This window comes from Phocoena sinus, chromosome 12 (genome assembly GCF_008692025.1).
Source record: "Phocoena sinus isolate mPhoSin1 chromosome 12, mPhoSin1.pri, whole genome shotgun sequence".
Taxonomy (NCBI): domain Eukaryota; kingdom Metazoa; phylum Chordata; class Mammalia; order Artiodactyla; family Phocoenidae; genus Phocoena; species Phocoena sinus.
Genome location: NC_045774.1, coordinates 36909543 through 36937117, shown reverse-complemented (window position 1 = coordinate 36937117; position 27575 = coordinate 36909543). Strand labels below are relative to the sequence as shown.

The following is a 27575-nucleotide window of genomic DNA, read 5'->3' as shown; positions in this document are numbered from 1 at the left end:
CTTGAGTCTGCTAAAAACATATTGGATTAATAAAATATGACATATCATATGATAAAACATTATATATAGCATTTCAGCCAAAAAATTAAATCTTTATCTACCAACATAAGTAGGTCTCAAAAAATGCTGAGTGGAAAAAGGCACAATATAGAACAATGCATGTTGACTATATAGGCAAGTAAAACACTTTTACCTAATAGTGTAAACGGGACTAGAAGGACGCCTGCCCATCTAATGACTGTTGACGCTACTGGGAGAAGAAATAAGAAAATGGGGCTAGTTAAAGGCAACTTCAGTATTTGTACTATTTTTTTCTTTAAATAAATAAATAGATAACTAAATAAATCATATACACACACATAAATGAAAGTCTAAGCAAATACAACATCTTAATTATTATTACTAGATGACAGGAATATGTTTCATTCATTATTCTTTTACTTTTCTAGATTTTTAAAATTTTACAGTGAAGGAAAGCAAAGAAAAAAATTGTAAGGTTTCGGGGAATGGGGTGTCAAGAAAGGGATTTTTTGTTTCTTTGTTTAAGATGGGAAATATTAAAACTGCGTTTTCAAACTCGCTTGACTCATTAATAGGTTGTAGGTCAGTTTAGTGGGTCATTAGTGCCTCATTTTCATGGAATCTGTGCAGAAAGGAGTTAACATAGCAGGCTTGAGCCCACCATCCTTGGAAAGTCCGACTTGCAAGTTGGACCCTTGGCTGACATATGGGAACTTGAGTGGGAAACATTTTCCTACACTGAAGTAAAATGTTGCCCAAATGGTAAGGTTGGGTCTCTGTCCCTAAACTGTTTGTGCACAGAGTACAATTTATCCTGAAAACCTGCCTATCTTCTGGGAGTCTGGAATTTGGGTTTGTGCTAGGCAGAGGCAGCTAACATGAGCAGTCCCCAGTAAAACCTTGGGCCCTGAATCTCTAATGGACTGTGAGACTTCACATGCATTGTCTGTTGCTGGCAAAATTACTTGCCCTCTGTGTGACTCCACTGCGAGAGCATTTTTGGAAACTTGCACCTGTTTTCCTCTGAACTTCACTCCATGTGCCTTTTCCCTTTGTTTATTTTCCCTTTTACTGAAATGTCTTAGCTGTGAATACAACTAAAGAGAAAAAAAGACATGGCCATGTGAAAACATCTTTCAAAAAATATCTTTGTTGACTCTGCCTTTCATGGTATTCAGTGTTTTATATGAAGAGTCATACAGGTTTTCTTAGAATTTCATGTAGAAAAAAATGTTTCTCTCAGTGAGTTGGTATGCTTTTCTTTACTGAACAGTAACAGACGTTCACCCCACTGCTTTTCACATTTGTCTTTGCACTGGGAAACACGGAGTTAAATTTCGGGATTAATTGGAGTTGTCCTGAGCAAGATTAGACAGGGGTTCTTTTTTTTTTTTTGCAGTACGCGGGCCTCTCACCGTTGTGGCCTCTCCCATTGCGGAGCGCAGGCTCAGCGGCCATGGCTCACGGGCCCAGCCGCTCTGCGGCATGTGGGATCTTCCCAGACCGGGGCACGAACCTGTGTCCCCTGCATCAGCAGGCGGACTCTCAATCACTGCGCCACCAGGGAAGCCCATAGACAGGGGTTCTTTTGCCTTTATTTTGCAGCTTTATTTTATTTGTATGTCTTACCATAAGCTATAAGGTATAGAAAACATGTACATGGAGGCATAAAATGATAAAAATAACCTACATGGAGTAAAAAGATTTCTGGGTAAGTAATGTTGTTTTAGGGTGTGTACACATTTCCCTCTACTTGATACTACGATCATGTGTTTTGTAGACCTTTAAGCTCAAGTGTATATAATCCTATGATTGAAATAGGGATTAAATTCTTTCCTTAGTTATGTATATATGAATGTCATTGACTTTTGGGGAAGTTACTATTAAATTTTAACTGAGTGTATATTTTTACAGTGTGGGCATCAGTCACATTAATCTTTCTATTCAAATTGTATTCAGTGGTTATTTTGGCAGAAGCAAAGCATTATAAATAGATTAACACATTCAGTGGTAAAAGGTTAAGATAAAACATGTAGAATTACAAAGCCAGTGATACAGAGAAGCATTTATTCACTTTACAAAAGAGGTTACCACTTATTTCTTTTAATCAGATTTTCTGATGCTTTTAAACATATGTTTACACGCAATCTTCTAATAGTACACAGTAGAATTAGAGTTTTTATAAGTGTAACCACTAGTCATTTCTAATGCTGGCTATTCAAGAGTTTGTGATAGAGTAACTTGTAAGTATTAAAGAAAAGCTTTATATTCTTTATAGAAGCATGGTAAATTGGCTCCTTTCTTTGGCATTAGCATCAATTAATGAAGAACAGAACCGAAAAATGCTACTGCATATATCTGTATTTTGTACAGCGTTTTTAATAATTTCTTACTCAAGCCTTCCATTTTACACTTGAGGAAAGTTACAATTATCTTTATTTTCATAAGATCAAGTGACTTGCTGGAAATGCAGGGGTCACTGGTATTGTGTTAAAAATTAGAATTATTTACCCTTTTTTCCCAAAACTTGGTCTAATTCATACCTCATTTTGATACAACAGAATGAGCTCATTGTCTTATTTCAAGGACAAATCTCCTTGAGTAGAAGAATTTTCATTGAAAACATAACATCTTGTTTGTTTTAGTTGAAGGCTTTCCAAACACATTAGCATTCACAAAACTTGGATTTCAACTCAGAAGGACAATGAGAACTAGGGAGAAGACAACAGTGGACCAGAAATCCAGACCCATTTTCAGAAGGAGAAAATGGATGGAGGGATAACTGACTTAGAGCTAGTTGAAACTTGGATGACTAAAAAAAGGAAAGAGGTTAGTCTGCACCAGTGAATCTCAGAAAGTCTTTGGAACAGGAAACCTCAGAATATTTTTAAGATGGTGGTGTATTGTGGGGCTGAAGGTAGCAGGATTAGTTGAAAATCTGAATGAAGAGTAGGAACTCCACCCCCCTCACCTTTCTGAACCTTACACAGCAAGGTGATTGCCCCTCTCCCAGAGTAATAAGATTTCTAGCAGGGATGCTGCAGGCCCAGTGTGATGAGATAGAGGCTCTGCACTGACAGTAGGGATCTGTGGGCAAGTCCACCAAAGGGCAACAAATCCCCAACACCCGGTTTGGCCACAGGCTCTGTCACTGGCTATTGGACATATGCTTCTAGGCATAAAGCCAGAGGATTCTTCCCTGGAGAATGTGTATAGCTCCAGGGAAAATACCTAAGGTTACTGGTACTTGGTGATTTTCCAGCAAAAAGGCCAGCTTACCACCTGATTTTAGGAGTGCAGTCAGCCGGTGAGGCTGGCTCACAGATGTCCCCATCAGCTTCTTACTCTCTCACTCTGAAATGTGGATTGCATGACTCCTCCATGGAGATGTTCTTCAGCAAAACAGGAGAAATGAGGCAAGATAGTGGTTAACATGAACTCCAGGAAGCTATGGGCTCCAACAGAAGGCAAAAGTATTAGGCTTAGCAACAGTCCATATTGGAGCAGGACAGAGGGCTCCAGAAAGTGTGCTCTGAGAAAGAAGAAATGGAATTTGATGAACTAGTTCATCTGATTATGTGCAAAATAATCTTCAAGAGAGGTTTGTAATTCAGTTGCAGAGTTTTAAGAAATATTAGTAATAGGGATATAAAAAGCTAAAAAATAAAAATAAATAAAAATTATAAGCCCTAGAAATGTTAAGAGTTATGTGAGAGGGCTTCCCTGGTGGCGCAGTGGTTGAGAGTCCGCCTGTTGATGCAGGGGACATGGATTCGTGCCCCAGTCCGGGAAGATCCCACATGCCGCGGAGCGGCTGGGCCCGTGAGCCATGGCCGCTGAGCCTGCGCATCCGGAGCCTGTGCTCCACAACGGGAGAGGCCACAACAGTGAGAGGCCCGCGTACTACAAAAAAAAAAAAAAAAAGAAAGAAAGAAAAAAGAGTTATGTGAGAAATGAAATGACATTGTAATATAATATTAGGCTCACTAGTAAATAGTTAATATCACTTACCTAGTCACAGTATTTTAAAATGAATTTTTAATTAACAAAAACGTGTGTTATAACTACAGAGAGAAGGGAAATAAGTAAAATGATGAGAAAAGTAGGAGAGTTCTAAATTCTAATCTTCGAATATTAGGAGCATAAGCATATTCTCTAGAAACAAAAAGGTAACAAAAGAAACAGTTATGTTAAAAACTGTTTCCCTCTCAGAATAGGAGTCAGAGTTGGGTTTCTGTTGTTATTACCTACCTTGTAAGAATCATTTGATTTTTTAAAATAACAGGCAAGTATGATATTGATAAAAATAGAGTGAACAATCACATATAGGTGACTTCCCTAACCCTAATTTTTCAGTTGCATAGACAGTATTGTATCACTCTGTGACCCTGGGAAAGCTACTTAACTTTTGAGAAGCCTTAGTTTCCTCATTTGCAAAATGGAGATGATGATGATGATTATAACAATAAAAATAACCTTATATGAATGTTATAAAGAGAGAACAGAATGATGCATACAAAGCATTTGGTATAGTGCTTGGTACGTATTGTCCATGTTGGGTATTATTAATACTACTTTAATACAGATGTGTTTGCCTCTCTAATCCATTAAGTTTTTGATAAGCTATGGGAAAGCAGATTACATCTGAATAGCACTTAACTGAATAGTTACCTAATTAACCTTTAAAACCAGAAATGATCATGTCTGGATATTTAATCAATTTCTAGCCAAAGGTCCTATCACTAATAAAGTTTTTACTTCTAAGGCCAGTTAGAGTCATTTATGAGAACTCTTTAAGTTTGCTGTTTTAAAGTGAAGAATTAGCTTGTGTATTCTATTTTAAAATAGAAAAAATAAAAAGCTTGTAGCGTATATCGACTTCTATTGCTAAATGTTTAAAAATTCTAAGGTGGACTTTCATGATTTCCGCTGTCTTTTGTATAATGATAACTATTCCTTCTTGTCATGTATGTGACAGATTGTGAATGCTCACTTGATGGTCGAGAATGAGTGCAAATAATGACTACAACTTGCTTTAGCTAATTTTGAAAATGTTATTCTTACTGTATTATGTGTTTGGCAATGCAAAGCTCTGGATGTTTATAGCTTTTTTAATCCTGTGCATGAATAAACAGGTTATTACAACCTGTCTCTGAATACCTCTTAGAGATGTACTGAAGAAAACCTCCAGAGCATTTAGTACTAGTGCATGTATTTTGTGGACTATTTTGTCACTAATATTCTGCCTTGTATTCTTTAGTTAACTTTTTACTTGGGAATGCTGTATCTCTTCAACTAGACTGAAAACACTTTAGGGCAAAATACAAAAAAAATGTGAATATATGAATATATCTGCCTATTTTTGCAAAAAGAAGCATAGGAGGGATGCACAAGACAGTGAAATGGTTACCTGTAGAGGCGGGTGGGAATGGGGTGGAAGCTAGAGTAGGAGTAAAATCTGAGTATGCCTTTCAATGTAGTTTTGACTTTTGAACCATGTTAATGTTCTACTTATCAAAAATACAATTCAATCAAAAAGAACTTTAAAAAAAATTTTTAAAGAAGTAAGCCTGAAGATAGAGTATGAACAGAAGCAAAGGGTATAACTATTTATCAAATTGCATAGACACAGAAGAATGAGTTCAGGCAACTTTAAACACAGTACTCTGAGTGTATGCTTAGTAGGATATATTATGAGCAGAAAGAGAATTTCAGACAAATCTTTATCTTGCTGTAGTGGTTTATTGTTAATTTGTTGATACGGTAATTAGGAAATTCTTATTTACGTACTGGAAGATAAAGCAAATAAATAAATATGTTGATATCAGTTTTCTAACCATGGCAGAAGAGAGTTATAAGTACGGAATGAGGGAAAGTGAGAAAGAGTCCTTGTAGCATTGGGTTATAAGTGGAAGCATCAGTATGAAATGCTGATTTAAAATAAAGAAAAAAATTAATAATATATGTATTTAAAATACATTAAAGTTATAATATATACATGTATAAAATTATATATATATTTAATAAGTCTGATGACTGAAAGGGCCTAGAGACAATGATGCTCAGTGGTTTTTGATACCCAGTGGTAAAACTACTGAGTAAAGTGTTTTGGGGGAATAAAATATAGTCCCATAGTCAAGTATCAATCAGATTATTGATTAATTACAAGGGAAAAGTACTTTTAAAATAGAGAGAGCTGGCACAGGCATCACCATAACCAAGTGATCAAAACTGCCACCGCCAACAATGGAAAACTGAAAGTACAAGCTTCTTGATCTGACACCATGGGAAGCACACACCACCCAAAATGTTTAAGTCATATTTGTTTATGGGGAAATAGCAAACAATTCCAGATTGTGAGACATTCTGCAAAACAACTCGCCTGAATTCTTTTTTTTTTCTTTTTCGCCTGAATTCTTAAAATGTTAGTAACAAATTATTTTATTTAAAAAACTAAAAGGTTAAAACAGATGAAAGAGAAATGACAACAAAATGTACTATATGATCCTTGACTGGATCCTGAGTGATTTTTAAAAATCAACATTTTGGGGACAATTAGGGAAATATGAATATAGAATGTGTATTGGGTAGGAATATTTTATCTATGCTGTTTCCTGATGAGATGATTATATCATGATTAAGTAAAATAATGCCCCTGTTCTCTTAAGTGGTTAAGCAAAAAAGAAGAAAAAAGTAAGAGGCGCACGCGCGCGCGCGCGCGCGCGCGCGCGCGTGTGTGTGTGTGTGAGAGAGAGAGACACAGAGAGAGAGAGAGAGAGAGAGAGGCAGAGACTTGAAATGTTTCATTAATTGAAAGCTGGAAGGAAATAATTTGAGGGACAGATTATGCCATGCATTCTTTTTTAAAAAAGTGCTTTAGTAAATTCTTTGCCAGAACAGATTTAGTGAAGATTTTAATACTGCAAAAGAAATGATGTGGATTGGAGGCAATTAGCATGTTTCCTAAAATGCGGGAGAGATGTTACTTAAATGTTTTGAAAATATTCGATCAAATAATACTGAGAAATTTAAATGAAAATCTCTCTAAGTTGGTAATTCAGGTGGGCAATCCTCTCTTTCCCTTTGAGAATTGCCTGTCACCATCTGTTTATTGGGAAAATGAATAATCCTTAGCTAAAATAATGTATATTAAAATAATAGTATATTTCCATTTTGCACATGAAATTGAAGTCACTGATTGCCTCCTAGCTCAGTCAGCTTTGTGAAGAACCACACAGCAAACCTGGGCAAGCACCATACGTGCTGTGAAGGCGCTCCACCTGCCTCAGAAGCCAAGGGCTGTTCTGTCTTTACATTGCTTTTCACCGCAGCACTGCTGTGCTTTTCCTGTGCTGACTTCCCACCATCAGCAGGGCTTTAGACAGAGCTGTTTATCGTAATGGTAAACAACTACCAGTGCAATTAAGAGACACCCTCTGGCTTGGGGTCAGACATCTGCCAAGGCTTTGATTATTCTATTTCAATTTATTTCAACAAACAAATACAAAGTGCTTACTGTATGCAGGGCAGGGTCCTGGTGCTCCCTAGGATATAAAGATAAATCAAATGTGGTATGTGCCTAAGAGAAGTATAGAATCCAGGGAAAGAGGGCTTGAGACAGTTACATCAATATCCGTTATTAAAAGGTAGGGAGTGAGAAGTGATTTAAGAGGCAACAAACAATATCCGATGAGCATTTGGTATTCAGAGGTCCCTTGTCTTTAGTACTATCGTTCAGGTCTTTCTCAAAATGGAGCATTGGAGCCCAGTCATCCAGATGGTTTGGGACATTTACAGAACCATGATTCATAGATGTGAGATCTGGTTGTATTTTTTTTTAATTGCCCTGCTTTCTGATGTTAATTATTGCAGCTAGGCTGCCAAGCAAACATCTGTTCAGGGTTGGATTCTGGATACAGGCTTGTTGCTTTGGCTCATCTTGCTGGAAACTATTCTTTCTTCACATGGAGTATTATATAATCTTCATGAATACTGAATAGTATGTACAGGTCATCAAACTCTTTCAAGTCAGCACATAGCTAGAAGATTCACAGGAAAGGAGAAAACAACAAATAAATATACTGACGTATATACGAAAGCTTACAATTAGTAAAAAAAAATGTTTAAACCACACATATAAAAAGAAAAATATTGCCATTTTTGCTTATCACATTAAAGGCAAAAGTATCGGAGGTTTTCTTTTGTTGTTTTACTTTGCATGCTTGTTTTTTAATGATGGTACTAATCAGAGCAAGTTGTGGTGAAATGGTTACTATCACGGACTGTAAATAAATACGGCTTTTGGAGAGCAGTTTGGCAGTATATGTCAGGAGTCTTAATAATAATCATGTTCTTTGACCCAATAATTCCAATTCTGGGAATCTATCCTAAGGAAATAATCTGAAATACAGAAGAAGCTTCATGCATGAAGTTATTCATCACCACATTATTTATAATAGCATAAAATTGGAAGGAGTCTCCACAGGTTAACTGTGGGTCCTCTACTTTCTGAAATATTATACAACATTCTGAAATGATGATTATAAGTGGTAATAACATGGAAAATGTTCATGTTGTGTTATATGGAAAGGCAGGATGCCAAATTGAATTTAGTGTGCCTGTAGAATACAGTATATTCTAGAAGGATATATATGAAGCTGTTAATATTGTTCACATTTGGATGATAAGACAAAACCTAATTTTTCCCCTTTTTCTGTTTTCCACATTTCCTTTATAAAATCATTTATGCACAAACACAAGAGACCCCAAGACTATTATCAAACACTTCCCTACACTCCAGGGCCCCAGTATGATTGATATCTGATTTCCAGTTAGTTCTAGCAAGTGAGAAATAGGTCTACCAGACCTATTTCATTTAGGGAGAAAAAATATGTTTCTATTCTTCCTCAAAATGATGATATTATTCAACAGTTAACAAAACTTACATGGTTCCATTATATATAGTAAGGATCTAGTGAAATTTTGGTCAGCCAGTAACACTGTTGGCAGCTAGTGCATTAAAACACAAACAAAAGCAAAAAAAAAAAAATCAGTGCCCCGTAATCGGAGCAGCCTAGGGACACTTTAGAGGAGTTGGACTAGGAAGGATGGGCTGACCATTAGAGAGGCCCAGAAGTGTTTCCTTTCCTACATCCCAGCCTTTTTTCTTTCCTTTAACATGTTGGGTACAGTAGTTGAACCTGTGTCCAGTCAAGGATGTGTCTCTTCCCCTTAAGGAAGGCTGGGCTTCCAGCCCATGTGAGTTCTCTGCCCTGGTAGTTATAACTGATCTTTTTATCTTCTTAGAGCTATTGATCAAGGCTAATTTGATTGTCACCCCCCTCCCTCCCAGAACCCCTTAGAATGATCCAGAACAACACATTAATTATTCTTCCTACAAGCCTACGTTATACACTAGACAAAACAAATAAAATCACATTTCCTCCCGTATAATTAGTGCCTCCCCTGGGCTAGTGGCCCCGTGCTCCCCTTTATCATCTCTATCTGTGCTCCCTGCTTGACCCTTAGCCTTCTGTGGCTACAGATCCATTACCTGAAAACTACCTGGAAAACCAACACTAGTTATATTAACCTCTTTTGGAATTTCAGCAAATATTCATTAAGCACCTACCCTGTGCCAGGTAGTGAGTGAGGTATATGAAATGCAAGAATAAACAAGGCAGAGTTTCTGCCCTCAAAAAAATTTATAGGATAATGGAAAATACAAGCAATCAGTCTGTAATGGGATAAATAAAATGACAGGAATGAGCACAGGCTGCTACAGATTTGACGTCTAAGCTAAGACCTGCAGAATTTAGGCAAGACGCATGTGCATGAATCATGTCCCAGGTAGAAGGAACAGCAGGTTCTAGAGGCAAACTAGTGTATGACTGGGGCATAGCTTGCGATGGGGCAATGGCAATAGGGAATCCAGAAAAGCCATCAAATCATTAATTGGATCTTTATTTCATATACAAAGGGGTTTTCACTTAATCCTGAAGCACAAAGTTATCATCATTGAAATTTTAATTAGTAGAGTATCATGACCAGATGTGTGTTTTAGAAAGAGTACTCCAGAGCCTGGGCTGACTTCGTGGCAGTGGAGATCAAAAGATATAAATGGTTCTTTGAAGTATGAATAAAATGGAATTTTGTTGATTGATTGGTTGAGGGAGAGACAGGCAAAGAAAAGTCAGGAGAGAGAATACCTTGTTTTCTGGTTTCTGTGCCACTCACAGGAATAAGGAACATGAAGGACAGTGGGCTGTCAGGGAGAGATGGGGAGGTGATGAGTTTGGTTTTAGGCTGAGTTTGAGGTATGTGACTGAAGACATCAAGCAAGTAATTGCATGTAGATATCAGAAGCTCAGTAGAGAGATTTGGGCTGGAGGTTTACGTGGGGAAGCCTTCTGCATATGTGTGGACTTGAAACCATAGGGGTGAAGGAATAACTCTCAGAGAACAATCTATAATAAACGGAGCCTTGGAAACCCAGGAAGATTTAAGAGATAGACATAGGAAGAATTCACAAAAGGGACAGAAGGAAGTACTGAGAACCAAGAGAATGTGATGTCCTAGGGGTCAAGAAAGAAGCAGAGGTCAGCAGGGTCAGTGCTGCAGAGGAGGCAAGTAAGATAAGGATTCATGAGGGCAGTTAGGAAGGAGAAGGTCATTGGTAATTTTGTAGAGAGTGACTTAAAGTGGAGGGGTGAGACAGATTGTAGTGGGTTTTTAAATGTGGACACAGAGACAAGAACATTAATCTTTCAGTTAGCTTGGGCTGAAAAATGGAGGGAAACTAAGATGTAGAGACTAAGGCATATAGGGGTCCTAATGAGTTTTTATTTCATTTTGCTTTTTTGATGGGAGAAACTTGAGCACATCATATGCTTGATTGTCTGAAGTTACCAGAGAGAGTTGAGATTCCTGACAAGGCAGGTAGAAATATTCATCTTGGGAAGCTTGGAAGGTCTTGCTTTCCACCAAAGAGGAAGGAAGGGTGGAAGAGAATGTATGGGGAACAGAAAGTTGAAGGGGTTCTCGGCTGAACACCTTATATTTTACCGTGTCAAGTGGGAGTGAGGTTGTTGATTGCGTGTGTATCAGTCACCTGAAAGGAAAGGTTGGGGTGAGGACTTGAGGAGGAGGTGGAAATTAGAACTGTTTCATAGGTAAAGAAGGAGTGACCTAGAGGGACCCAGAGAAAGGCTGCTGCTCAATGATGACAGCCCAGATGTGCTTCGGACCATCTGCTTGTCTACAGACTGCTTATGCTCATCCAAGTATCATGTTTCGAAAGGCATGTACTGCTTTTCATTAGGCATTTAAGAATTCTGGGTGGCCTCTAGCGACATGGCATTATTATTCCAGGTGACTAATTTTGCCAAGTCTGGAGAGGCATCTGCAGGGGCTTGCTTAGTGACAATGTGTCCAGGCTCTGGCAGTGACTGGGTTTGGATTAAAGCTTCAATAAATATTAGCTGCTGCTGTCATCATCACCATCATTCAGTTCACTGTGACAGTACCAGAAGTTTCAGGAAGGTTTACAATTTAAGCCTTTACTATAGAGCACGAACATGTCATCAGAGCTCCACTTTTCTGTGGTAGAAAGAATGACAAAAGGCACTGGGCATTCCTGTTTTGAGAGGGCAAAACTAAAACAAATATTAAAAACCTTTCTCACAAAAAAAAAAAGAATCAAAGTTAGATGTTTATCAGTTGAGTCTTTTTAGTAGGCAGGTTTCCGTATGCAATCCCTAAACTCTCTAAGAATCGCATTGCTTTCCTGGATGACCCTTGATTTCATGGAAGAACAGGTGGGTATGTAAATGATTTAACTGCCCAAATCTGTCTCCCTTACTGGATGAAAAAAATTAAAACAAATACAAAAGAACCACAATGTACTCATAATACAGTAGCATTTTTTTCACATGCAAAGAGTAACAGTAAAGTAATAGTAATAGTAAAAGATAATTTCAGGATCCCAGGTTAGGATCCCCTGATATACATATATATATATATATACACTCTGAGTAGTTCTAAGAGGATTTAACTTCTGGAATATAATGGCAAAATTTATTGTAATTCAATATAAAAGTGAGGTAAGAACATATAATAAAACTGGAAATAGTACTAATACAAAACAGTATTAGTATATGTATATTTTTATATAGTATTCGTAAGTGCTTTATAAAAAACCTTTAAATTATTATTCTCCCTTTACAATTTTTCCTATTTTTTTTTTTTTTTTTTTTTTTTTTTTGCGGTATGTGGGCCTCTCACTGTTGTGACCTCTCCCATTGTGGAGCACAGGCTCCGGACGCGCAGGCTCAGCGGCCATGGCTCACGGGCCCAGCCGCTCCGCGGGGCATGAACCCGCGTCCCCTGTATCGGCAGGCGGACTCTCAACCACTGCGCCACCAGGGAAGCCCAAGTATAAGGGTTTTTAAAAACAACTTGAATTTCATTTTTACTTATGATTATTTTCTCTGTTAGAATATGGTGATGTGTTCTACTCTTTCCATATAGCTCACAGTCTTCTGTTGTGGTCTCTGTTTTACCATCTTCCTCTATACTTTGTCTTAGCTAATTTTCTTAAGTGATTTGTTATTTCAATGAAAACAATCTCATTTGAGCAGTCTCCGTTCTAATGCAAGAGCAGTATTTACCTTGTTGGCCAGCAGCAAGGTCAAGAGGTTTTCATCATTGTACTGTAGTCTCCTAAAGAAAAGAAGCTCAGTTGAAGCAGGATGGGGTTTTCTCAAGTGTATGTGCAGTAAATCAAGACATTTAACACAGTGGGTATACCAGGTATTCCAACCCTTTTTCACTCTAACCACAAAACTTTTCATTCACCAAGCTAGCCTTTTTGGATACCTCTCTAGCTCAATCATATTTTTAAAAGAGATTTCTATATTCCTAGGCAAAGATTTCTCCCTACTTTGGAGGTATTAAAATTCAAACATCAAAAGAGAAGACACTTTTTATTAAAAAAAACACATTTTTTTCTCTTTTCATATTCATATACATTTTAACTTTATTCCTGGGAGACAGAAAGGAAAATTTGGTCACTCTACACTAAACAGTGTTTTGTATCTGGAAATAATGAATAGAAGCCAAGAATGGAATTATATTTTTCTTTCTCGAATCTAAAAACTCCAGGTAATGAACAGACTATTCCTAGAATTGGGTGCATGGTGCACAAAGATACTTTGTTTTTGGCATGAAAAGGCTCTGTTGAAATTGCTCTTTTTAAGTTAAAAAATGATGTTAACTTGGGTTAAAGTCTAGGAAAGCACTGATGCTTGCCAGTATTGAAAGACCAAAACCTGTAGGGGAAAAAAAAAACCACCAAATATTGAAATGGCTGTGAATAAAAATACAGAACATGTATTTTTAAAGTTTGTCAAACTTGGACTACCTCCAGGTTTACAAGCAGTATCGTAAGGAGTGATTTTGTTGTTCTATTTGTTAAACAAGTTTCAAGAAGAAAGGTTTCTGGATATTATTTTTTTTAAAAAAAGCAAAAAACAAACAATTTTGACATGAGCTCCATGAAAGGAATGTTGCTTTTTGTGAAGTAGCTGTGATGATGGCAGGACCGTGTGGGATGAGATTCCCACAGGGTTTAGTTGACTTACGAAATGTCTGTTTTCTCCACTGCACCCTGCAGAGGGTTAGGACAGAGCCCAGAATCCATCAGTGCAATGGTAGAGGCTATAAACTTAGACCACCAAGTGTGTTCAGAAACAAACTTAAATAATGTTCATAATTTAGTTTTGATAAGTAAAATCCTGGACCCATAATTCTCAGTATTCTCTCTTGTTTTCAAGACCAATGCAAAGTTTTGGTTTACTGGTGTTGCTATCCACTGTATCTGTCACCTATTAAGAGTCAGAAAACACTGATGCAAAAAAAAATTACTGAATGATAAAAATTGTAACAAAAATACTAGAACATTGGGCTTCCCTGGTGGCGCAGTGGTTAAGAATCTGCCTGCCAATGCAAGGAACACAGGTTTGAGCCCTGGCCCCGGAAGATCCCACATGCCGCAGAGCAACTAAGCCCGTGTGCCACAACTACTGAGCCCACATGCCACAACTACTGAAGACTGTGCGCCTAGAGCCCATGCTCCGCAACAAAAGAAGCCACGACAATGAGAAGCCCGCACACCGCAACAAAGAGTAGCCCCCGTTCACTGCAGCTAGAGAAAGCCCGCGCACAGCAACGAAGACCCAACATGCCCCCCAAAAATAAATAAATTTATTTAAAAAAACCAATACTAGAACATTAAATAAGAAAAAAATAACTCCACAACCTGAAAAATCGTTTTAATAATTCTTTCTTCTTCCCTCTCAGTTTATGTTTTTTCATATATGCTTTTACATATTTATAATATACAAATACAGTGTTTATTATGTTTTCTGACCTAACATTATCAGATATGTATTTCATATTATTTTTCATTTTTTTTCTATTTAAGAAATAAGACATAGTCAAATCTACTCATTGCGATCCTTTTCATTCTTCATAGTTTAACTAAAATACCTTCTTTTCCATGAGCAGTCAAACCCAGTTCTCCTTTGTGCTTCTCCACCTGAACCATGGTTATTTATGCCCAAGTCTCTCTCCCCTAATAAACTGAAAATTGCTTGAAGGTAGTTTATTCATTTTTAAATTCCCCCCAGTAGCTAGTAGAGTGCCTTGACCATGGTAGACACTGAATAAATATTTGAGTATTTAATTAATCCATAGAATCATTTCCAGCAAAGTGATTTAAAATGAAGTTTAGGTGAGAAGAAATGAGCAGAGCCATAGGAGGAAAATGACAATAAAAAGAGGAAGTGGTAGTATTAATTTCTGATGAGGTTGAGGTAGAATTTAAATGTAAAAACACCAGATAGGGCTTCCCTGGTGGCGCAGTGGTTGGGAGTCCGCCTGCCGATGCAGGGGACATGGGTTCGTGCCCCGGTCCGGGAGGATCCCACATGCCGCGGAGCGGCTGGGCCCGTGAGCCATGGCTGCTGAGCCTGCGCGTCCGGAGCCTGTGCTCCGCAACGGGAGAGGCCACGGCAGTGAGAAGCCCGCGTACCAAAAAAAAAAAAAAAAAACAACACCAGATAGAGAGAAGACTATTTATGAAGATATGTCACAAGCCTGTATGCACCAAGAAACACTGCAGTCAAACATATAAACCAAAAATATAAAAACTAGAAGTGCAAAGATAATTTGAAAAAAATTATAGTAAGCAATTTCAGTATTCCTCTTTCAGAATCAGATTGAGTAGATAAATTAATGAGCCCATAGAGAAGTTGACTTGAATCATCAAAGCTGTGATTTAATAGAAATCTATATAGAATCTTACTTCTCTTGATTAAATATTTTTAATATCCAAAAAACATTTTTAAAAGATTATGTAATTGGCTAGAAAAGAACCTTAATACATCAAAATTAATAGTTTATACAGTCTACCTACTCTATTCATAATCAAGTAAATTTTAGAAAAAAAGTTACCAAAGAAAGTTTTAACTGCATAGAAATTAAGAAACACTTAAATAGGAAGTAAAAACAGACAATAAACTGCCTAGAAAATAATGAAGAGAGAACATTTCATACCAAAATTTTGGGAACGTAGCAAAAACTGTATTCATTACTAAAGAGAAAGCAGAAAACAAAGTGATCGTAAGAAACTAGAAAAAAAATAACAAAATGAGACAAAAGCAGGGAGAGCATAATACTAAATGTAAAAATCAAAAGAAAGGAAAACTAAAAGAAAAAAGCAATATGAAAGATAAGTAAGCCCAAAGCTAATTATTTTAAGAAACAAAAGATTAATTGTTTGGGGAGCCTGATTTAGGGACCAAAGTAAAAGTAATGAAAATGAGAAAGAGACAAGATAAGGAAAGAAATAAAAACCACAGAGAGAAAAAGAATATTATTTTTCATCAAGAATATTCTCAGTGAGAGAATATTCAATTGCAACAAAGGTGAAAATCTAGGAAATAGATGGCCTTCCTAGAAGAAGACATACCCTCATGTCTTCTATTATACTTGGCCCATTCACATTTTCTACTTCTTCTTGGGTTAATTTTGGTAACTTATAATTCCTGAGGACTTTTTTCTTTTCCTTTTCCTTTCTTTCAGTTTACTGTGGTTGAGGATAATCCTGTTTCCCCAGTAGCCAGACCACACCTGCATGATGGCTTTGGTTTCTGGGTATCACACTTTTACAAACCAACGTAGGAAGAAGGAAAGTCTTCAAACAATAGGTGAGGAATAGTTAAAGAAGTGGGATGTTTTCCTGAGAAAAAAGACTGAAGGGACATGACAGCTATCTTCAAGCATTTAACAATCCCTTACCAAGAACAGTGGGTAAACATGCTACAAGACCCAAGAGAGAATTAAAATTACCTTGGTGTGTACAGGGGAAAAAACTGGAGGAGCTACTACATTACCCATGTCTGGGCTGACATGTCTGTTTTGCAATAATTTTCCTTGAATCCAGTACCTTAAACATACCCACACTTGAGTCAGTGGCTCTAACTGGGCACTAATACTCGTAAATCCTCAAAATCACCTGTATCTGCAAAATTTTGCTTTCTTATGTCACTTTTCAGACTTGTTAAACGAATTTAATATGATTTGTGGAAGGGCAAAATACTTTTCCATAACTAAACCACCAATGGCTTTTGCTTTTGTTTGCTTTTGGCATTTTTAGGATATTTAAGCATAGTTTGAAAGCCAAGGGAAAGACACCAATGAAGAGGGGGAGAGAGAAGTTACAAAAGGTCTCTTGTGAGCTTTGTGATATATTTTTTGAAAGCTTCCAAAGTTGTTTCTAGTCTCTGAAATTTTCACTTGCCCCTTTTAACTGAAATTAAACCTCTGAGTAAAACAAAATTTAAGGTTTCCCTCTCCCACTAGAGTAATACTGATTATTAATCTGTGGTACTGGATTGACTAAAATATTTCCAAAGCTATTTTATGTCTGTTAATGTGAACTATATATGTACATTTCCATAATTATGCATCTGTATTTCCATTCTTGGTTAAATTTATTTTTAAAATGGGGACACCTTTGATGTAAATGTATATGATTTGTTTTTCCTTTGTATCTCAGCATTCAGTTCTACAGTATATTCATGTAATTTGTACTTTTAGTTATCTTCCTTTACATATACGCTTTTGGAGGAAGAACACTGAATTATGAATGAGAGTACTGAATTATGAATTACGGATGATTACAGAATTTAAAATGTTCTCCTTGTATAAGAAATAAGCATAAAAGAGTTTCTAATTTCTGAAATTAATTTTGTGAAATACTGCTTTCTGAATATCAACAAAGGTAAATATTAGCAAACTTTTATTGAGTATCCCTATCAGGTACTATTCCAGGTATTTTATGTAAGTCAACTCATACAATCCTCTAAACAAAATTCTACTGGTAAATTCAGATTTTTACAGATACAGATGCTGGGCAAGAGAAAGATTTAGCAACTAGTAGTAAGGAGCAGAGCCAATTTGAGTCTGGAATCTACTCTTAACTATTAACCTCTACAGCTTTTTAAGCTAGAGCTAAAGCTTTAGAGCTTACATACACTTTTTGTAAGTTAGAGCATATATTATAATTATACAATTTTAGCGCCAGTAGGGAATCCTAAAGGTGAATCTGTCCATCTCTAAGAGATTTGGTTGTGTGTGTCCCTGGAACTCAAGGACATGCAGCCACATAAATATTAATAACACCAGAATCCTATATCTGATTTCCATTCCAGGGTTCTTTTCATAAATTACCTATGTAGTATCTTTATTTTCTGATTGTAATAAATTGGAATATCTGATTTAAATGAGTGTAATGATGAAAAAAAGAGTGGACAACATTTAAACAGAGTAAGCTCAAATTTTTTTCTTTTAGAAATATTTCCCTCTCTAGTGTATCCAAATATCTAGCCTGTTCTAAAATTTCTACCTTTCAAAAGGTAAAATTGATTATAGTTAAATGAATATGTACGCATTCTGTTTATCTGAGCACACATTATGCATTTCTCTCTCAGTCTAAATACTTACTCAGTGATTTGCATTGAAAAAGCCCTCCTTATTAATATTCTTTGAGGATGGATTAGAATTTGGGTGTTATCTTCTTAAAGAATCAAGATAAGCTATAGAATCCTAAAAATTGTTTGCTTAAACCTAATAATATATCTCAGTGTGCTTTTCAAGGAGAAAAATTGGATTAAGTTTATAATTCTTTCCACATATTAAGAAACAGTTTTTACTGCTTGAGTTCCCAAATCTGAATGTGCAATTCACCTATTGGATAAAATTTTACTTAAGTGGATAAGGGAGCATGAAAGTTTGGGTAGTGAGGAAAGAAGAAAGAAATTTAAGTAACATAAAGGAGGACTGTCTATAGAAAAATACATTTGGCATGATTGAATAGAAAATTAATACTGTACTAATTGTATAGTTATTGTTTTAACTATTTAAACATTATTTTGCTGAATCTTTGAGAGTTATGAGAGCTCAATTAATTAATTCCTTCAAAATTCCATGTCATTTTGGTTTTAATGTTCATTTCCCTGACAACTCATGAAGTTAAACGTATTTTCATGTTTGTTGGTCACTTGAACATCCTCTTGACCATTTATCTGTTGGGTTGGTTGTCTGCCTTTTTTTTTACTGATTTGGAAGGGCTCTTTATGTATTCTGGATAAGCAAAACCTTATTCTTTACATATTGCAAGTATCTTTTCCAATTCTCATTTGCATTTTCATTCTCTTAACAGTATCTATTGATGAACAGAAGTTTTAAATTTTACTTAGTCAAATTTATCACTTTTTTTAAATGGTGAGTTTTTTTAGTGTCATGTGTAAGCAATCTTTCCCTTCCCTAAGGACATGAAGATATTCTTCTTGACCATCTTTAGAAGTTTTATTGTTTCACCTTTTATAATTATAGCTACAGTCTACCTGGTTTGGGGTAGGAATCAAACATATTTTTTTAATAGATATTTAAGTGACCCAGCACACTTTATTGAAGAATAACATTGTCCCCACTGCTCTATAATTTCGAAACATCGAGTGTTCGTATGTAAGTGGTTCTGTTCTATTTTTCTGATATCTATCCTTATCTATCCTTGTGCCAGCATCACACTATTGTAATTAATATAGTTTTAGAATCATCTTCTAATTTTGAATTAGAAGATGATTCCCCTCGAAAAAGAGAGAGAGAGAGCAAGAGGGAGAGTGAGAAAGAGAGAGAGAAAATTGCTGGGAATTTTATTAAGATGGCCTGGAATCTGTAGGTCAATATGGACCATATTTACATCTTTAATGAATCTTCCAGTTCAAGAACTTGATATATTTCTCCATTAATTTACTTCTTTCCATTTTCCCAAAAATATTTCAGATATTTCTATACAGGGGTATTGAACATTGTTTGTTGCATTTATTCATATTTGATGTTTTTAATATGTTATAAGTGATACTATTTCTTAAATATTATTTTGAAATTGCTTGTTACTAGTGTATGGAAGTAAGTTTGATTTTTGTGTATTGACCTATTCAGCAAATTTTCTAAATTCACTTATTTATCCTAATAGTTTATCTGTAGATTATGTTGGATTTTCTGCATATACAATTATGCAACCTGCAAAAAATGGGGGATTTTATATCTTCATTTCTAATTATTTTATTTTCATTTTTCTTTTTCTCTTCTTGCATTGGCTAGCTCTAGTCAATGTTTAGTAATGGTGGCAGTGCGTACTCACCCAATTTCCAGTCTTAAGAAAAAAGTTTTCAATATTTCACCATTGAGTGTTAGGTTTACTGTAGATTTTCTTATATATACTTGTTATTAGATTAAGGAATTTTCATCCTAATTTGCTAACATTTTAACATGCATGAATGTTGAATTTATCAAATAACCTTTCCTCTTTCTATTGAGATAATCATATGATGTTTCTCCTTTATTTTATTAATGTGTGAGTTATAGCAATTGATTTTTGAATGTTAAACCAATCTTGCATTCTTGGAATAAGCCCACTTTGATTATGATGTATTATCTTTTTCATGTATTGTCTAGATTGGTTTGTTAATGTTTAGGATTTTTGCATTTGTGTTTACGAAGAGATTAGTCAGTAGTTTTCCTTTCTTGAAATGTCCTTATCAGGTTTTGGTATCATGATTATGCTGGCCTCATAAAACAACCTGAATAGTGATCCCCCCCTTTCCCCCCCCCCTTTTTATCACTATTCACTAAGAGTAGTTTTGTAATATCAGTGTTATTTCATCCTTAAATTCTCAGTAGAATTTACCAGCAAGGGACCTGGGGCTGAAGTGTTCTATGTGGGAATGTCTTTTTCCTCTGTTGCTTTTAATATACTTCCTTTGTATTTGGTACTTGGCACTTTTACTTGATGTGCTTAAGTGGATGTTCTTTATATTTTTCTTGCTTGGGGTTGAGAGAACTTCTGGGATATTTGACTTGATGGTTTTCATTAGTTTTTTAAAAAAATCAAAGGCATCCAGCACAATGCTCTGTAATACCTGCTGAGTAAACAAAGAAGCATATTTATCAGTAAAGCAGCCTTATGGAGAAATGTAGAACCTAAAAATGACTGTGCCTCTCTGCCACAAAGTAATTAATGCACAGAAAGTGCTTCTAACAGTGCCTGGCATGGAGGAGGTGCTGCATACATTTCATGACTATTGTTATTGCTTTTGTTGTGGTATTCTCTTCTCCTCTGCCATATTAATATGTTCCTTTTTAATGATAGAGGAAATCTGAAATCCCTTGGTATTAAGTGAACAAAAGGCCAAGGCACACTGTAAACTATCATGATCAACACTTAAAACCAAGATCAAATTCATAAACCATGCATTTGATAAACTGAGCTTCGAATCCAAGGTTTATATTTTCTCTCTTTTTTTGTTTTTTGAAAGTTAATTAAATAACCTGTCACTTTTCCAGTGGTTTCTCTCACTTGTGGCTGTGGCATTAAATTACTTTTGAGTTCCCCCAAGTGACAAATTAGCCATCTAGCTTGAGGTAGTGGATAATTATCTAGTGGATAATTGTGTCTCTTACTAACACCCTTGGAGATTGTTTTAGAATTAAGTAATTTTGTCTTACAAGAATGGACATGTTTTTGTTCAGAATTAGCATATTTTTCAGTGATATAAATAGTAGTATTAGCATTGACCGCAACAGAAATTTAGACCTTTGTTTTAAGGATGTTAAGTACATAAAATCCTATAAATAGAAGTTAGATGATGTTATTGAAACTGTTACATTGAAATTAAAGAATTATTGTCATTTTAGAAAATATTTGGTATCGTGATTATGTTTTTTAAAGATTTCTTATTTTCTTTAGACCCATACTGAAATACTTATGAATTGATGAAATATGTACCTTATTGAATAAATAAATGAATGCACTTTGCTTAATCATGATTATTGGTTTTTAGTGATCTTTTGAGGAAGTTATTCAGAAATTGAGGAGATTATTCGGAAAAGATAGACATGTAGAGGCCAAGAGATTGCATAGGTCATGAGTAGCATTTTATTATGAAAAAGGGGATATTGTTAGTATGAAGAAGTATGAGTAATTCAAAGGATTGTATGAGTAATTGTTCCAAACTGCCAAATATTAGCTTACCAGCAATAATTCAAATTGTATAAGCCGTAGGTGGGCCAGGAAATTTGAATTCTCAACAAACACTTCAAGAGACTCATGCAGTTGTCCTGGAAGTAGATTCAGGCCTTATGCTGTAAAAGGAGGGAAGACAGAAATAAACTAGGAGGTTGGGATTAACATATACACACTACTATATACAAAATAATCAGCAAGGACCTACTGTATAGCACAGGGAACTCCACTGAATACTCTGTAATAACCTATATGGGAAAAGAATCTGAAAAAGAATAGATATATGTATCTGTATGACTAAATCACTTTGCTGTACACCTAAAACTAAGACAATATTGTAAATCAACTATATTCCAATATAAAATAAAAATTAAAAACAAAGAAAGAAAAACATAAAAGCTAAAAAAAAGGGAAGACTTGGGACTTCTGTGGTGGTCCAGTGGCTAAAACTCCGCGCTCCTAATACAGGGGGCCTGGGTTTGATCCCTGGTCAGGGAACTAAATTCCACATGCTGCAGCTAGGAGTTCACATGCTGCAACTAAAGATCCCTCAGGCCGCAACAAAGATCCCAAGTGCTGCCACCAAGATCCAAAGCAGCCAAATAAATAAATTAAAAAAAATTTTTTAAAGCTGTAAAAAAATCTGATGAAGAGAATAGATCAAGCTGCATGATCCTTAAAAAAAATAACAGGGAAGAATACAAAAAAAAGGAGGGAAGACAGAAAAGATGGAGACAGACATAGATTGGGAGAGTTTGTAGTGGGAAGATAAAGGAATGTGATCATATTGCTTCTGTCTGTTTAATAAAATATGAGATCATTTGGCTCAGTGTAGTGGGGTAGGGATTTTGGAGCTTTCAGAGAGAAGGGAAGGTATGGAATACGCAAGATGCAGAGGGTGTGAAGCATAAGGAAATTGTGTGTGCTATGGAAATAGAATAGACTTACAGGCAGATTTAAGAGACACTGAAGAAGAAAAGGCACTTGGTTGGACGTTAGATGGTAGGTGTCCCAGTGTGGTGTGGTAATGAACACCCACTGCAGGAAGAGTGACCAGATTACTCTCTCCCTTGAGCTGCCTTGGATGGTTCTGGTCCCTATACCACGGTCCATTTCTATACGACCCGACTCTCTGGGTGGTTGTGAAATTACTGCTTCCATTGTTATTATTTATATACTTAAAATAAATAAACTTAGAGGCAAGGGAGGCCAGGTTAAAACATTGACCTGGGAGTAAAACATTCTAGCTCTTACTCCCCAAAGTATGCAGCTCTTCAATAAGCGAGAGTCCCTTGAGATGATCCAAGTGGACTCCTTCTATGTGGAGTGAAAAGAAATTGTCTTTCACACGCTGAAAACGGAAGTTTTCTCTTTTCTTAGGTGTCTACTTCAGACTCCTGACATGGCTGTGTGCTCTGCCCTCCTGCTCTGAGCCCAGTTCATCTGTACAGCCTCTGCCTTCAGCCGTAACTGAAAATAATTTATTACAAAACATAATTTGGGTTATAATAACTCTGTAACAAGTATAAAAATAAAATCTGATTGTAACTATAAGCAGACTCATCAAAAAAAGTAGAAAAAATTGCTTTGGGCTAATATTTGAAAGACCTCTCTGGACTATGTTTTGTACAATTGTAGCATAAGATGATAGAGCAACTTATATTTCAGCAGGTCAGTACTAATAAAATGGTTTACCCAAAGCCAGATTTTTTCATTTCATTATCCGTCTGGTTCATGTTCTTTACTAGTATTAAATATATTGTTCCCAGGCATCCTTCAGCCTGTAGCTTCTTCACTACCTTTCCTCAAGTCTGTGCCAGATACACAGCAAAGTTAAAAGAAAAGTTACTATGAATTTAGGGGTTTTGTTAATTGCTCACTGCAGAGATTGTCTTCCCCTGGATCACGTGGCCTTTCCTCATTCCTCCCTCCATTTTCATAGCGCGCTTTTCTCATTAAGGTCAATGTGTTTTGCCTTCTCAGAATGTCAGGTTCACCCAAGTGAAAAAGAAATGGTTTAGTGTTGTTTGCCTTTTGGAGCTTTCACTACCTCCCTCTGCTACCTACCCTAAGATGAGCAAAAAGAGATTATGATGCTATGAATATAAAGAGTTCTTGCTCACTACTTGTGGAAAACAATTCCAGGTCCTCCTTCTTTCAAAGTAGCTTATTTTCTTCATCTTTTAAAATTTAATTGTGGCCACACTTTGTACTTGAATCTTATACTGTAATTTTTAATGCTAACCATTTGTAGAATCCCCTACCAAATAAATGGTAAATGTAGCATTCCAGTATATTCCTTCTCCTCTCTCCTAATCTAACTCTGTAGTTCTTTGAAGAAATTCATTTTATAAATTACCTCAGTAGTAGCCAGATCTCATAGGGATTTTTTTAAAGCATTAGGATTGGTTTAGTTTTCTTACTTGTTCCTATGATTCTGATGACATGGGAACAGTTATATGTTCTTTGCCTGGAAGAGTCAGGGAAAATAGAGGGTTTTTCTAGCAATGTTTTTTTGTTTTGTTTTGTTTTTTTGCGGTACGCGGGCCTCTCACTGTTGTGGCCTCTCCCGTCACTGAGCACAGGCTCCGGACGCGCAGGCCCAGCGGCCATGGCTCACGGGCCCAGCCACTCCGCGGCATGTGGGATCTTCCTGGACCGGGGTACGAACCCGTGTCCCCTGCATCGGCAGGCGGACTCCCAACCACTGCACCACCAGGGAAGCCCTCTAGCAGTGATTTTTAAACTACTAGATGTAGTATATATAAGTACTTTCAAAATCCTCTTTTTTTGTCTTTTTAAAGTAGTTAAATGTGCCCTAGGTTTACTGCTGAGTAAGGTTGTAGTAAGGAAACTTTGTAGTAAGGTTGAAAAATCTGAAACACATTTTCATCCTAGCTGTTCCTTTAGTTGGCTCATTGTCTGAATGCTATCTCATCCTGCAGTTTCCAGAGGATGGAATGAAAATTTGCTTCCTAGGTGAGCCTGTGGCTTAGGCCCATTTAAGTTCTCGTATTTGATTATCATTATATTTAATGATAGAGAATGCTTAAACACACTATCAATCATTTTGGAAACATTATATAGTATTATTTATTTGGTACTGCCTGATATAGGTACCAAAGTGATTATCATTTATTATGTTAGGAATCATGAAAAATGACAGATAATCCTTTACAGTAATCATGAAATAAGCAGTACTGTATGAAAAAAGAAAAAGAAAAAGGAAGAGAAGCTTAATAACTGGCACCTTTTTTCTCTCCCATTTGCTCTTTCACACAGGTACAACTTGGCCAAGTGGAAATCAAATGCCCTATCACAGAATGTTTTGAATTCTTGGAAGAAACAACGGTTATCTATAACTTAACGCATGAAGACTCCATCAAATACAAGTATTTCTTGGAACTTGGCCGTATTGATTCCAGCACCAAGCCATGTCCTCAGTGCAAGCACTTTACAACCTTCAAGAAAAAAGGACATATTCCCACCCCTTCCAGATCAGAAAGCAAATACAAAGTAAGCATGTTCACCAGAGTTGTGGGTTAGATGGCACATGGTGGGAACAGCCAAATTAGGCCAACTTGTGGTAGGCATTAAGTGGGCTTCCTTCCCTTATCGAGTCCAAGGTGAGTATACAATGGCTATGATTCTGAAAATGTATGGTTTGGGGATGCTATGACTATCATCGTTAGAGCACTATTGAGGATTTAATTAAACTTCTTTGGCTTTAACCTGTGTAAAATTCACTAATTGAAAGACTAATCTTTAAAGTAATTATCATTGCTATTACTAAATATTAAATAAATACTAAGTCTTTTAGTACAAGCTTAAATTTTTCAGTGAACCCAATGTGAGTCCTCCCCCGGTTCTGTCTATAATAAGTGAAAATAGTATAATATGCTATTTATTCAGCAAATACAAAATGCCAGTATATGCTAGGCAGCATGCTAAGTTTTGGGGATACAGTGGCAAATGTGACACAGTCCTTGCTCATAAAAATGTCTAATGAAGGTGAGAGAGACATATGTTCTAAAATGACAGTTCAATATGAGTAGTCAAAAAACAAAAACGTGAAACCCAATACACTTGTGCTTTGAGAACACTGACCGAGGAGGGGGGCTAGCGTGTCAGGAAAGGCTTCATGGAGAAGATGCAGTTCTCCAGGCAGATAAACAGTGGAGAGCATTTCAGAGCAAGGTCAGACCTGGAGGCTGGAGGCTGAGGCAGGCGTGTTGGAAATGAGTGCTTGATAGAGCTAGGGAGAGAGAGTAGCGGGGAGGCAGCTGGTCAGGTATTTAAGAGCAGATCATGTTGAGTCTTTTACACTGTGCTCAGGCTTGAGTTTAATTCTGTGGGCATTGCAGGAAGATCATTCTGGCAGCATATAGAGGATGTCAGAGGAGGGCAAGACTGAAGGCATGGAAACCACGGCAACAACTGTGGGAGCAAATCCTTGATTCACAGCCCTAACTGTACATTAGAATCACCTGGCGAGCTTTTAGACACTCCAGTGTCTGGTCTCCAGCCCACAACCCTCTCGCCCCAGAACAACTGTCCTGCAAATAGCTGAACCTCACCAGGTGACTCTAATATGTAGCAGAATTGGGAACCTTTGCAGTAAATGAAGCAGAAATCAGCACAAACTAGATGTTACTGATCATGAAGCAATTGAAATCGTTGGTAATAGGTGAGGGATGAAAAATCTCAACCTAAAGTGAAACTATTAAGCAGCTCTCAAGAAAAATAAAGCTACTGCAGAATTTGGGGGTGGTTATTGTTGTGACTCTTATTTACTCTTACAGAAAAGATGATCTATAATGGAAGAGGTAAATTATCCATCCTCCTGTTCTATATTCTGCATAGTTCTACACAATTCCTGAAGCAATGATTTTTACTGTTTATATGTTTAGTTTAATGTTTGTGTAGCATTTTCATCCTTAAACTCCAAGTTCTCACATTAGTATTAACTACCTGATTCACATGCCCATGCCTGTCTGGGTATTATGAGTAAAGGGAGCGCAGGCATGGATACTCCAGCAAAGCCCCTGTGATATTCGTGATTACACTGTAGCACCCTAAACTGAGACTAATACCATCATTCTTTGGGGCTAAGCCATGGATATTTTTTAGGTTTGCTGTATTTTTTAAAATTCAGTTTTCCCAATAACAGAACCCACTTCCAAATTGGTATAGTTTGTCGTAACTTTAAGAGCAGTGAGTTCAATTACTTGAAGAAAATAAATTGAGTCATAAGGCAACAGAAATAGAAAAAAGTTTACTGCTAATGTGTAACATGTCTGAGCAGTTTAAACTCTCTTCATAATACTGCTTAGAGCCTAAATTGTATCTATTAATAAAACCCTTGTAATGGATATTTCAGTATTATTCTTTGTGAGTCGAGTTACAATGTCCTGATCCGAGATGTCATTCTTTGAGCATTTATTACGGTTTCTGCTGTCAATTCAGAAGCACTTAACATACAAGGTTAAAATTGCTTGAAAATATTATAGCTATTTTATAGGAGGAAATACCTTTGAGTATATCACATATGAAATTTGAGATATAAAATATCATGTTTGGGTACTTCATTTGAATAGGTTTTTGTAAATTTTTTGTACACTGCAGGTGGAAGAGGGATACGCAGAATATATCAACAAGCAGTAACAAGACCTTTTAGGTGCCAGTTTAACCTTCTAGGTAAACTTATCCCTCACTCAACATCTTCTGGCAAAAATTTAGTAAATAGAGCTTTTCGTTACGTTCTGAATGCAATAAAACTCTTACTATGTGAAATAGTACAAGCATATTCCCGAATTGAGAAATTTACATTGAGACAACCTTGCCTTTGGTCAAATCCAGTCTTTTTCATTCATAACATTTGCCTTCTCATCCCTGCAACTCATGA

At 36.5% G+C, this 27575-nt stretch overlaps 1 protein-coding gene across 1 annotated transcript in view; it reads left to right on the top strand.

Moving 5' to 3' along the window:
* Window positions 1-27575, top strand: part of RNF217 (ring finger protein 217) — a 136085-nt gene that overhangs the window by 57656 nt on the left and 50854 nt on the right. Inside the window, exon 2 of the mRNA XM_032651703.1 lies at window positions 24953-25186. Coding sequence (XP_032507594.1) covers window positions 24953-25186 — 234 coding nt within the window. The remainder of the gene's footprint in view (window positions 1-24952; window positions 25187-27575) is intronic.